General features: G+C 30.2%; 1 protein-coding gene across 9 annotated transcripts in view; it reads right to left on the reverse strand.

The window, feature by feature from the left end:
- Positions 1–2,292: 2,292 nt before the first annotated feature.
- The window catches only part of LOC143045609 (protein FAM13A-like), an 80,051-nt gene continuing 67,702 nt past the window's right edge, over positions 2,293–14,641 (reverse strand). For 8 of the 9 annotated variants that reach the window (XM_076218222.1, XM_076218225.1, XM_076218223.1 and 5 more), the window contains 12 exons: positions 13,439–13,504; positions 12,362–12,423; positions 11,961–12,019; positions 11,449–11,530; positions 10,890–11,065; positions 10,525–10,608; positions 10,088–10,171; positions 9,607–9,687; positions 8,426–8,658; positions 7,632–7,733; positions 7,215–7,269; positions 2,293–6,710 (listed from right to left, as the gene is read on the reverse strand). In XM_076218222.1, coding sequence (XP_076074337.1) covers positions 6,642–6,710; positions 7,215–7,269; positions 7,632–7,733; positions 8,426–8,658; positions 9,607–9,687; positions 10,088–10,171; positions 10,525–10,608; positions 10,890–11,065; positions 11,449–11,530; positions 11,961–12,019; positions 12,362–12,423; positions 13,439–13,504 — 1,153 coding nt within the window. In that variant the 3' untranslated portion in view covers positions 2,293–6,641. The remainder of the gene's footprint in view (positions 6,711–7,214; positions 7,270–7,631; positions 7,734–8,425; positions 8,659–9,606; positions 9,688–10,087; positions 10,172–10,524; positions 10,609–10,889; positions 11,066–11,448; positions 11,531–11,960; positions 12,020–12,361; positions 12,424–13,438; positions 13,505–14,641) is intronic. The other variant, XM_076218227.1, reaches the window with a different exon arrangement.

Genomic DNA, 14,641 nt, shown 5'->3' on the forward strand with positions numbered 1-14,641 from the left:
GTTAAAGTTTGACACCGAGAAAGGACTATGATGTCATATGTGCAAAAGACAACATCAACGAATCACAGATTTTTTTTATTTAACACAATGAGTTTTGACCATGAGAGAAGTAAGTTTAACAACTTGTGAGAATTGGATATGAACCCGAAGGCTTGTTTGTTATTACATGTATATTGAAATTAAATATCTTCAGTTGATAATTTAAAGATTATAACATGTCATTTTCGGTATCGGTCCTAGTATCATCCTGAGACTCATATCAACCCAAGATGCTAGCTGAGGGATCATAGGGGTCAAGTGATGATACCAAGGCTGATATGAAAAAAGGACATACTGTAAAATTGAGAATGGAAATGGGGAATGTGTCATACACAACAACCAGACTGAAGTGCAGAAAACTCTCCAAGGCCACCAATGGGTTTACATATAATCACTTATATCACCAGCCCAGTCCAGGGTATCACCAGCCCAGTAGTCAGCACTTCGGTGTTGACATGAATATCAATTATATGGTCATTTAAATAAATTTTTTGTTTAAAAAACTTTTGAATTTTTCGAAAAACTAAGGATTTTCTTACCCCAGGAGTAGATTACCTTAGCCGTATTTGGCACAACTTTTGGGAATTTTGGGTCCTCAATGCTCTTCAACTATGTATTTGTTTGGCTTTTTAACTATTTTGATCTGAGCGTAACTGATGAGTCTTTAGACGGAACGCGCGTCTGGCGTATAAAATTATAATCCTGGTACTTTTGATAACTATTTAATCACATATTAAACAAATGCTTAAAAATGAGGAAAGAATTTTCATCTTACCTTAGTTATTTTGTTTCCTCCGCTGAAATCATTTATTATAACAGTTCCAAACAGTTCCAAACTATAGTCCTAAAACATAATAGATTTCTTCTTAAAATCAGTTTTTTTTTTTATCCTACTGTTATTTTAGTAGGCGCTGTTGAAACAAGCAACATGCTCATCTGTTATTGTTGATTGGAATGCTTCAGTCTGACGTCACTAATAACAGAGCACAATAAACAATTTTTGGTCCACAGCAGTAACATAAAGATGGGTAAATCTGAAACTGTCCCATATAGGCAATACCCAGTTTTTGTAACAAATATAATAATCTTTCCTACTCAATGTCATTTTCTTCTTCATTTATTTTTAAATTAAAACCTATTTTGGGGATAAAAATAGCTAACCATTATTGCTAGCCATGTTTTGGTTACGTCCCTTTGAAGAGCATACCCTTGGCTAGCGTAAGATGTAGGAAAACATAGGGGTAGGTATTTTATATCCATAACTCCACCTAAACAAATAACTAGATTTATATGAATTAGACTTATCATTGAATCGTTCTTGAACAGAAATGCACAAATTGTTATGCTAGGCAAACACCAACATGTAAATCAAATTATTAGAAAACAGGAACTAGGTGTCTGACAGATCTGGCACACACTATAATTGTCACTGTTGAGCTTCTGACAAAATATAAAGTCTTTCTAATAAGCAGTATTGGAGTAATTTCATTTTAGAAATGTCTTCATTAACAAACTACTCATTGTGGTATTAAATATTGATTGACTGTTGTTTGCTTAACATCCAGTGGCATATATTTCATGCATATTCAGGACAAGAATTTTACAATTTAAGGTGCTACCTAACACTACAGGGAGATAACTCTGTAAAATCAGCTCAACGTTTTAATTATGTTGTGTTGTTAAGAGAATATTAAGCTTCTCAATGATCAAAATAAGTGTTTGTCAAACTGCTATATAACCAGTGTAATTTTTCTGATAAAACGGTTGGTTCAAATATTTTGAAATTTTTATATTTTTGTAAAAGGGTCAAAGTAAATACTTTGTCAAAATTTTAAGAAAATTAAACGACCCAAATTAATTTTAGCTAAAGTGTTGGGTACCACCTTAAACAAGAGGCAGGTTGAATGAGATGAAAAAAGGGAAATTTACAACTGATGTACACAGAAAATGAACAAAATTGAAATGGGGGCAGAAAGTTTGCAAGGTATGGATCCCAAAGAGAGATGTTTTTTCAAAGAGTTTTTTTCACATCCAGAGAGAAATGCATTCACTATTCGTGAGGCATCAGATTGAAGGTTTCCTAATTCCATGTGTATTTATAATGTTTCACAGCTTTAAAGATGCTTCACTAATGCCAACGCTTACTGCAGGAAGGTACAGAGATTATCATATTTCTATAATCCAGTTGATTCTTGGGTAATTAAATAATGACGGTGAATTATGTTTGTACTATGGCAAATAACAATCACAACATTTTTAGCAACAATTTATTATTACAGCATATTTTGCATAAAACTTTATGAAAATATTTTTTTTTCAATGTGAAGAACAAATTAACATTTAAAACAAGTAAAGCTATCATTACAAAACTAGCACTGTAACAAATATACAAACTAGAAAGACGGTCCTACAATGTGGTACTGTTTGCCCTATTTTTAAGACAAAAAGGAATGATATTCTTCTGTTTTCTGGTACAAAATATTGTTGATAACAAATACAAAACCTATAGGTAAAGCCATTTAAGTCTTTACAAGTCTATGAATACAAAACATGAATAAAATGAGAAGTATCCAAGAAGCTTTCAAAACTTATCTAACTTAAAACAAAAAATTGCAATGTATTTTGCAAATGATCAGAAAAGAAGTTCGCTGAAAATTTTATTCTATCTGACTACTTGTATGTCTCAAGAATTAAAATAACAAAAGTGGATTCTTTCATAATATAGACAACAATCTCTGGTTGCCATTGTTCAGAATATAATCATTGTGAGAAAAACACCTTGTGCTATTTCATGTTTAAATAAAAATAGTCAACTTTGAAAACTGCTTTCAACAACAGTTTCATGATAAAAATTTAATACAAAATATATGCTTTAACATATGTTGCTCATATGCCCTAATTTTATAAATAAATAAAACAAAAAACTAAATATATACAAATATGTATCATATATATTTGATATCAACAATAATAAAAATAGTTCATGACAACTGATGACTACATACCAACAAACTCTGAATGAATATGAACTAGTGCAATAACTTAATGGGGTTCAGCCTTAAAAATGAAATAATAAAATGAATAACCTTTCTACCTTTGAACTAAGGTATAACTACCCTTCTCTCATTTAATAAAAATATTACCCTTTGTATTAGTCTACTATAACTAAATGTTTCCTTTTCTTCATCCAATCAAAATTATCAATTCTGTGTACATTCAAAATTAGTTGACAAATACTCCCTGGCTACTAAACAGATAATCTTTGAACATACCAGCTACTCCTTTCTTTATCTACTTTACATATCTAATCCAGGACAATAAGAGAAATTTAAACCACTGAACTTTAAACATTTTTTTAACGTCACATTTATTGAATTGAAAATAGAAATACTGATATTACAAATTCATTGGATTAACTGAAAAGTTTTCCTGCTTGACACTGATCTGCTGAGCACTTGAATTTACAAGATATGATCATTTTTCATATTATAAAATGGCATGCTGTAACATCAAAACGAATAAAGCCATGGTAAACTACCCTTTAATGACCATCACAAACAATGACCTCACACTTTTGGATACTGCACATTGCAATGTGAAAGCAGAGTACTTTTTGTATAAAACTAAAAATTTAAGGAAACCTGTGCTTTGAATTTTGTTTTACAATGCGAATCAATTCATATCTCAATCTATTAAGCTCAGCTTATTGTAAAATTTGTTTAACACATGTGTGAAAAATTTCTTTTTACAATGGCCAACCAATGGATTATGTTTGTCTAAGCCCCGATTTTTGAAACCCTGCTTTATGCCTCAACCATTTGGATGATTTTCTGATTTATGAAAATTGAAAAATTATGAATACAAAAAAAAAGAAGCTTGGACTTGTCAAACAGCTCTATTAATGAAAATAAAATGATGAAATAAATATTTCAAATATTAAAAAATGAATTGTTTTCAAAAAACATTGAACACACATAACGGAAATTAAAAACATAGCAAGAATATGGACGGATGTGAAATAAAATACTGTAATACACAATTCACTATTATTTTTGTAGTAGGTAATTATGCCAGTGAGAGACAAAAAACCTATTCTGAAATTGTTTACCTCATCAGTTTTGGAATGACATTTATGTCCTTTAAATAGAAAAGGTCTACACACATGATTTTAAATGAAAATGACAACTAATATATACCTGCATTCATTATTTGTTCCTCTATTCCTAACATACTTGATCCCTTATAACAAAAATCTTATGAACATTTTCACAGCAGTATTTGACATTAAACCAACTATTATACAGATTTATCACACTTTATTTCTTACACCATCACTAAATAATACCAACCAAAGTTTAAAAAATAATATAGGACAATCCACTGCTGTAAAAATATCAGGAGATTTCTTTGTTGTGTGGTACATGGCACAATACACTAAAGACAATTAAAATGGCACTTCTTCTTACATTTTCGATGTCAAGTTTGCACTATGATGTTATGCTAGTTTTTTTTTTTTACCTGTGTACAAGTAACGGCCTTATTTAATTCAATTTGATTGTAATTATATATGCATTTTAGCAAATGATGTCAAAAAATTTATTAAATAAATAGATTAAAACTTTCAGTTTTTTCCTGCAACAAAAACAAATACTTGACTAGCAGTTTATAAATCCTCACATCATATTCAGATAACTCTCTCTCTCTCTCGATCTGAAATCCCATCTCACATGTTTAAATTCATTTACAAAAGAAAATGACATCAAACCAAACAAAAACAACCTTACAAGTAACATAGACAAGGCTTTATGTTGTCTTCACTCAAATTTGTTCCCTTTAGTTGTGCAATGTAAGAAGTGCATTCATGTAGGTACCCAATTAGAACATTCTCAGTCTGTGCCAAAAACCTCTATATGTAATCCCGAAAGTCTTCAAGAGATCTCTTTTATATTCTAATAAATGTTTTGAAAATTTTCCATTAGCTCAAGCAAATAGATATAGGAATATATGGTATGAGTGCCAATTAGACAACTCTCCATCTAAGTCACAATTTATAAAAGTAAACCATTAAAGGTCAAGGTACGGTCTTCAACAAGGAGCCTAGGCTCACACCGAACTTATGTTCACCATTCATAGGCTAGGTTTTTTTGGCACAGACTGCATCTTTGTTTGACTATAATACATGAATATTAAAGCTTATATAAACTGTAACTACAAACTAAAATCTTTCTTTACATGCAGTTGACAGTTGATTAAATACAGATTATACACAGTTCTTAGCTGCCTACAACAAAACCATCACAGCCTTCATGTAACAAATTCATATCACACAATAATATTTGTGCCAATTCACATTTGTCTCTAAAATAACCAATCTTAAACAGCATCTCTTATTTATCATCATTTACAATATCATCACCACTTGAAAAATACATTTTTTTTAAAGGGAAACCCCCCCCCCCCCCATTCAATTTTTTTAATCTTCATCAGTGAAGAAAATTTGCATCTTAACGATGCTAATGAAATTATTTGAGTGTCTGATTATTAATACAGATAAAGATATTCTCATTAAAAAAGCTTCCCTGGTTTACTAATCTTAAAATGGAACCAATAAAAATTACTATGGTATTATTTCCTAACACATAACCTTTTAAACAAAATCTTGTCTATGTACTGGCTAAGATATACAGGGTGTGTGTGATACATATTCATCTGACATAAAGCACCATTACATTTAAACACATTAACAACCTTACGAATAGATTCAGTTTATCTTCCAATCTCAAATTCACCAACATTATTGATTCCAATAAACACAGGCTACATAATTTATTAAAACATTTTTACTCAGATTTTTTGTTGACATTCGAGTGAACCTCAGTTAAACTAAATAGTAAACAATCAGATAAACAGACATTTTTTCAAAGTTAAGATAACATAAAACTTGATAAAAATAGCCACATTTCAAAAATATTTTTGGCATAAAAATACAAGAATCTATTTTCTCTAATTCCTTAATGGTGCTACAAATCTAATGATAAAAATATACCATTTTACATATGAATAAAAATGTTAACAAAGATATGGATTCAAAGATTAGATATTGCCTGAATAGATTACTATGCCTACAAATGTCTTTCTTTAAACACTATTTTCTCCAACCATTGCAATATCACAGCTTAATGTAAAACAATCATACAAATATTTCGTTAAAATAAAACTTCCTCCGCTATCTTTCAAGCAATGCTGTAATTTCTGATGTCTTTCAATATCTTTGATATCATATCAAAATGTGCACTATTCCAACAGATCTGATAATAATATGTCACTAGCATTTACAAATGTTTTCAAAGATGATCCGTACTAAAACTTCTAGTGTCACTAGCATTTATAAATGTTTCCAACGTTGATCTGATCTAATCCTTCTGAGTAAACAAGACGAGTACACGTTATACAAATGACTTTGGTCAATGAGAATCTCGTTATCAAAGTTTCCAATATATGATTTGTGTCCTTTGTGTTAAATCGTCCATAACAGATTTGTGTCACCTGTACCCGGAACATTAATGCCATTAAGCCTACAACATTGAGTGCTGAAGGTAATGCTATAAATCTGATGAGGGTTGGTATTTTGATATGAGTGCATCCAGCAGTTTTAATTTGGCTTTGATTTGCTGAAAAAAAAGAATCAAATATGCATGTTGCTATTCTTTTAATGTATAAAGTGAATGATAAAACGTCAAAAATGAGAATATTCCAAATTCAAACATAGAAATCGACATATTACTAAGAAAAAAAAACATAAAAAAATCGAAGTCCATTTCTCAGTACAAATATGGGAAACAGGGTTTATATTTTGCACTGGCAACTGTCTCTTGATCATAAATAAGCTTCTGTCAAAGTTTTGTAAAATTTCATGAAGGTTTGAGTTACTGATTTCTATAATACCTTTAACCATAGACCCTAAAAGTTGCTGAAGTCTCCCGAGAATCTGTGCCACTTACACTATTGAAGTCATTAAACAATCACTTTTCCATTGTGGCTCAGACATTTTGTATTTTATTGTCAAAATTTTACGGAACCTTTGTGATGTCCAGTAGTGGTGGAAAAATAGCAATAAGTTGTATTTAAAAGATATATGTACTTTATCTTAATCACTGTTATAGATGACAACTTACTTTATACTCATGATATTCTGTCTGAAGAGGTTCTCTATCATCTCTCTGTACTTTTCTACAACAAAAAGAAAACAGTCCAATATAAAGGCTTTTCATGAAATTCATTGGTGTAAAAATTAATTTCCTGTGTTTGATTAGGGTTTTTTTGATTCTCATCATCTGGTGGGTAATACAGAGGGATAAATGTACGAAGAGCCATTCAATCAAACTTGGTTCATAAAAGTTTACCTAATAAATCATTTATAAAAAGTTACATAATAAATCATGACCACAACTGAAACAATTACTACTAGGTAGAAGATTACACTTTTTCATTTAATCTGTATTATATTTTGGGAGATAAAACTAATTTTTAAAAAGTAATTCCAAGAAGAAGTAGATCAGGTTAAATTAAATGAAATGCTTAGCATGACATACCTCCCTGTTCTAAGTATAAAATCTTCCTCAAAATTTCTAAGAAGTCTTCTTAATCTTTTCTTGTCTGACTTTGAGTTGAATAATTCATCTTGCAGTTGTGACCTATAAAAATAAATGAATCATTGCTGTTATTAATAGACACATAGCTCTTACAGAAGTGGTAAAAAGCATTGTGTATAACTTTCAAAAAATTTGGATAAGGCTAACTAAAGTCAGGAATGGAAATGAAAAATTGTAAACAGGCATAACTCTAGAACGGTTAGAGTGAGGCAACCAAAATTCGAACTTGATCTGTGTTTTATGGTATAAATAAGCATTGTGTATAAGTTTTATAACATTTGATTGAGGCAACTAAAGTTAAGGAATCAAACAAATTTTGGGAAGTACTAACATACATACAGATGGACAAGGGTAAAACTTAATGCCCACTCCGCTATTAAGATGTAAAATCAATTTTAAAACGGAAACCATTATTATAGGATTAAACACCTTTTAAATGAATTAGTTGGTGTATAAAATCGACCAATTCACTCCCAAACATGTTATGTTATGTTTGTGAGTGACTTGGTCTAGTTTATAGACGACACGAAGGGAAAATATATATTTTAACGTCGAGCCAGATTGTGTTATTATCATCGCCATCTTGTTTACATTGGATACAAAGAGAAGTTCTGTCAACATTGTCTATCGAAAAATAAACAAGGTCAAGACCAACTACTGGAAGTCCTCTCGGCCAATCATATCTATGTATTCCCTAACATGCAAATCATTAAAAAAGAATTATTCATACTTACAAATTCATTTCATGAAGATTTGCCTCTGTTGTTTCCTCTGATTCTTCGTCAATATTCAATTTTCGTTTCACTTTAGGAGAACGTCCATTTTTATGATCTAAAACATTAGTCTTTCCATTATCACGTAACACAGAAAAGTCTCTTGTCACAGCAAAGTCCATTGTTCCTAAAATGTCATCAATTTGTTCCTCTTCCTCCATGTCTACACGAGGCAAGATAATTGGATTTCTGGACTGAAATAGAAAACATGGGATGATAAAAGGATTTCTTGATTAAAAGAGAAATGATGGCATTAGGCTTTCTTGAGTGTTTTAACCCACCCAAATTCTATATGTTCCTGTCCAAAGTCAGCAGCCTCCATTTAATTTAGTGGTTTGTTGCTGTACATCATATTTGTTTTTCTTTTATTGTTTTGTTCATAAATCAGGCCTTTGGTTTTCTGATTTGAACAATTTTACATTTTGTTATTACCTGGCCTTTTGGCCTTTCTAACTTATTATATACATCAGGTATCATTTTCTATATGGAATAAGTACACAATATTTTCACTGTTTTTCAAATTGCAAGTGTTGAACTATTGGACCGGTCAATAATTTCCAACTATTGGACCTGGATGAAACTATTTGACTGCAAACGTCATTATATTTTGTGGAATTTCAAATGCAGCTATGGGATTGGAGGATTTTTTTTGCGGAGTTAAGGTGTCACGTTTGACCTATTGTATCTAGGGTTGTCGATCGTCAGTGCAGGACATAGCATTAGCATTTCATCTCGGAATATTTATGATGAAGTAAACGTTAAACAGTATGGTTGCATTTCTGCTTTTTATATTATGGTAGTTGATTTATCCCTGCCATTTATTGTCTGTTGTGTTTTTCGATATTATAAAACACTTACTGACTGTATATTCGTGGAATAGTAAGTTTATTGTCCCCTAGGATACAACTATTGCCCTCGGCTATGCCTCAGGGCAATAGTTGCTCCTTGGGGACAAAAATGGATTACTTAGTTGTGCAGGTCAAATAGATTTAACAATCTTTGTTAAGTAACTTGAAAATTGGTCTATAATTTCCTTTCATGCTTTGATATACATCCCTAAAAGACAAACATACTTTATAACAGGATACATAAAGAACTTTAAACTTATCACACCTGAATATACATGTTCTTACATGACTTACAACAAATTTTGAGCCTACAGGATCAATGAGATCAATTGGACCATCTTCTGGTACTGTTTGTAATTCCATCTTCTCTCTAGGCTGGAAACATAATATAAAGAACCATTCAATTAAAAATAATAATAAAATTTTCTACTTTAGCTTCTCAGGCAAGGCATATTTTACTTGTAATTAGAGAGTACAGCATAGAAGTAGGTTAATCTGTTGATGCTAGAGCTTTTCCAATGACATCTAACTTTTATTACCAAGAGGTATGTTTACAAGGCATATTTTTTATTCTATTTTGAATCTCAAGCAAAGATGTCTAATTCTGTTTAATAGTTAGCTACACCAAGATTTATATTGTATGTAAATATTTCATGTTTGATGTATTTCTGCATTCTTCTATTATGTGGAGGCAATGTAAAAACATTTTTTACTTTACAATGCTGCTTCTGACTTCTAATCAATATAAACATGAAATATACTAGTGAAAACTTACAGACATTGGTTTGGTAATGAGACGTTTAATCTGTCTATATCTATCATACAAAGGTCTCATCAAATCTTTATCCTCCTTTGATTTCTGAAAATTAATGTAACATATTTATTAACAATAAGCATATTTGATTTAAAAAAAACTTGACTGTTTATCTTAATTTCATCAAAGCATTTCCTTAAGTTTTGACAGATGTGTATCCTTTCAACTTCAAGGCTGTGCATGTATTTTGTTTTACTGAGATTCTGAACACTTGTGTATGGCATTTTCTTTTTAATGAATATAAGAATTTAATTCTTTTTTTTTTTTAAATAGACAAACATTTTATTTTTTCTTTACACACAGTAGTTACTCATTTTTATCATAATTGTAAAATATAAACTACAGTGGAGAATTGTATTATATGTTCTCTTTATCAATAATAACTTATCAGAACTTACAGGTCTACCATGTATACTCTCAAAATGTAGCAATGCCTTCTGAACTGCCAGTTTCTCTTCCTGGACCTGATCTCTGTTCATTAACTGCAAATGATTATACATACACAAAATAAACTTCTAGGTTAGTAAAAGGAGGGAAAATTTTCTGAAATGATTCATATTCATAAATATCCATTCTTTACCTTAAAAATGTGAATATTATCAAGGAGTTTGCTTTCTATAAATCTCTTGTAATTATTATTACCTGTATTTCTCATGGGTATACCCATTTGTTTAGGTTTTTTATTTCAATAAATGCTAGCACTAATAATTAACATCAATAACTTAGCTAAACCACATATCCTTGCCGTGAAAAAAATTCTTACTTCAATATCCTCTGGTCTCTGATTTTCCCTTCTTTTCTCCTTTAACTTTCTGAGTATTAGTATTAGAGTTTGTTCCATAGATGGGGGTAGATCAGGTGGGTCCATCCTTTCTCCACTGGATGAAGCACCACTACCATGACGACTTCTACTTCCCATCTCAGCTTCCTCTTTCAGTTCTGAAAGTGAATGTCAATTCTTAGTCTTGGTCATATTTTTTACAATCTAACATAAATCTTTCTTTCTTTTTTTTAAATTAATCAGTTACAATCATTTCAAATGAACAATCATCTAATTATAAAACTTTATTCTTTAAAATGCATGAGATTAAGTTTTGATGTTTTGTAAATAGAACTTCATACCTGATTTATCTATATGATATCAAATTTCTTTACTTATTATTCTGTATAGCAGGCCTTCCAGTCAAACATTTTGAGCACAATTATCATACTAGGAATCAGAATTCAAAATCAGAAATCAAAATACTGGATTTGGTGTTATGAGCTAAAATTTGGTACTCTGGGTACTGTGTTAAGTTTTATGACTGAGAGTCCAGACTTACTTCTGAGATCTTTCTTGGCCTTGGTTAAATCAGCCAACCATTTTTTAACTTCCACTCGACTGACCTTGTCTGCATGAGATGGCTGAAAAGGTAACAAATATTTTTTGATTTATAGTATTTCCATTAAACTGTTGATAATCAGCTATTGCTTTTGTGTTGAGTGAACTCCAACTAAATTTTATTGTTTCAATTTTATTTAATTTTCTAACATGACTTTCCTGAAAATTAATATGAGGCTGACTTGTTACTGCCTATTTTGAATCAATCCTACATTTTTTCTTGCATACTTCATAATGTCCAAAGTATAATGTGTGGTACTGATTTCCTTGGGCATGACCACTGTCTGGAATAACCTTCCTTTCAAAACCCAAAAGTCAGGGTAAAGTTGTGCTGAATATGAATATCATAATTGACCCTATATTCCAAAATAATACTAAAATTGAATCTTTGTTCTTTTATTTTGTTATCTTAATTTTAATAAGGAACTTAACAAAGAATAATAACAAACTTACCTTAAATCCTTGCTCTTGTTCAAAACTTTCTTCAAAATGTTTTAGCTTCTTTTTAATGGCTGAAAATCAAATAAGAAATGTCTAGTCATTAATGATAGACTTTAATTCACATAGCTTATACATGTAGCAGCAAATATGTGAAAATAACTTGTTGTTCTAAAATTTATGTAAAATAACCTTTAGTACAAGTTGTGTTTTAATGAACTGTAAATTATCCAACAGTAGATTATCAAAGGATGACATTACTTCTGGTAAGTGAGAAGTAAAGATTCATGAGTTCTATTTTCATTTATAAAAATCAATCGATTGATTGATTGTTGTTTGCTTTACACCGCACTAGCACAAAAAAAAAATCAAAACTTTTCAATATCAAAAATAATGTACAAGGAAAAAATAGTCACCTTGTATTTTCTTTATAATCTGTTTATGTTTCACTGAAAAATCATCATCAATACTCCCTGTACTGTAAAAATAAAGAGATTTACATTAGTGAAAAAATATTAAAATAAACTATCAAAATATGAATCCCATGGATTTCCAAAGGATAAAAATTTATTAAAAAATTTGTATTTTCTGAAAATTTATCTATGTATAAAAGAATACATTATAGAGTAGTTGGTCTTGGAGAAATGTTTCCAGACAATGTTGCATCAGTTTTTTATTCAGATACATGTTTGGTATCTTAACTACTAAACGTTTACAAATTGTGACTTGGATGGAGAGTTGTCTCATTGGCACTCATATCACATCTTCTTAAATCTATAGACCATATTTCAGTAATTTTTTCAGCAATAGGTCAACAGTGTTTTGTGTATAGGATTATTATAAGATGCAAATATCAGACTGGTAGGTTTCATTTGATGTTGAACTCATTTTCATGGTTCATTGGTCAATATTTCATTTATGACATCACAAATAGTACTCATTTTTATTTTCCCCCAAAAAATCAATGAAAATGGTTAAATTTCCATTGATTTTTTGACAGGAAACATAGAGCACAACTAAGACCTTTTAAAATAATGTTTGTAAAGACATTTAACATGTTTAACTTGAATATTTAGTTTGTCGACAAATTGACTATATGTTTCCTGGTCCTAAATTTGGTTGAAATCAGGCCGGTTTTGTCAAATTTCGCCAAAATCTCTCATCTTGACCTATTTAGGATATGCATATCAATGCATTAGAATAAAACTTTGACAGTCACACTAAATACTTCTTTTCAACTTTCTTACATAAGACAAATCTAAACATTTTTTATCTTGTAACAATGAACTTTATAATTGGGGCAAAATACAGGCCTTACAGAACTAGAGTGCAGACTGTTTTAATATGACTCTAAATGCAAAACAAGTTTTTTCAGTTGTGATCAGCTACTTTGTTTTACATGTTGTATTTTAATGATACAAATAATTAAAATCAGCAAAATTCTCAAACAAATTTGATTTAATCAAGGAACTAGAATAGATAAAACAACAAACCTGTGTTTTCTGTACAGGTCTTGGTCAACAGGTGGAGATGGAGGAAAATCTGTATTGTTATGTAAACTGAAAACAAAGAACACATCTACAATCTAATAACACATTGTACACTATTCATTAGGTTTTATAAAATATTATTTATTCAAGCCAAACCATCAATATTGCTTATTTTTGTAATGTTTAAATTTCTCAACAGCCATAATAGAATACCAACATGACATTTGAGATCATGTCATGTCAGATTGATGTCATATTTATGGATATGTAGCTAACATTATCTACAAATCTACAAGGCCCAACACATGACAAACATATATATATCTACTTCGTGTTAAATGATACAGTTACACATGAACATCTCTACTACAATCAAGTGTTACTTTACTACAATCACATGACACTTTAATAAAATCACATGACACATAGTACAATCACATGATACTTTAATACAATCACATGACACATTACTACAACCACATGACACTTTAATACAATCACATGACATAAATTCATTCCACACTAATAAAAGCCCTTTTCCTGACAGAGAAATAAATGGTACAATTGTACCAACATGTGTAATTATAAATAAAATTAAATCATGCAAACCATGCCAAAGTAAAACTATGTATAAAATAACATAGGATCAATAATACTAGACAGCTGTACATGTCAAATAAGAATAACAATCTTAGATGCAAATCATTTCAGCCAACTACTAATTTGAATTCTTTTATCATAACATAGTTTTTCTTATTGTTCAATCATGCTTGTAGTACAATGCCTATGAATTATACATAAAACCAGGCTCCTACAACCTATATTATTCAAATAAAAGCTAGGATAAACTTCATTTTGCATCAAAATCAATAATTTGATAATAGACCTGAATGTATGAAAGTGGCCAAAAAAGTATATAAAATTATTAAAATAATGACTTAATAAGTTTATTTGTATTGGCTTTGCTCATTGTTGAAGGGCATACTGTGACCTAAAGTTGTTAATTTTTGTGTCATTTGGTCTATTGGTCTATTTGGTCTATTTGGAGATTTGTCTCATTTGCAATCATACCAAATCTTCTTTTTTTATAATAAAATGTAATCATGACATTTTTTATTGAATGTTATCAAAGACTCAATCAAAGAAATTTCCCTATAAAATCAAATCTTAGGAGTAAGAGACTGACTGGCTTAGAGTCAGAATAAT

The sequence above is a fragment of the Mytilus galloprovincialis genome, chromosome 9, assembly GCF_965363235.1.
Source record: "Mytilus galloprovincialis chromosome 9, xbMytGall1.hap1.1, whole genome shotgun sequence".
Taxonomy (NCBI): domain Eukaryota; kingdom Metazoa; phylum Mollusca; class Bivalvia; order Mytilida; family Mytilidae; genus Mytilus; species Mytilus galloprovincialis.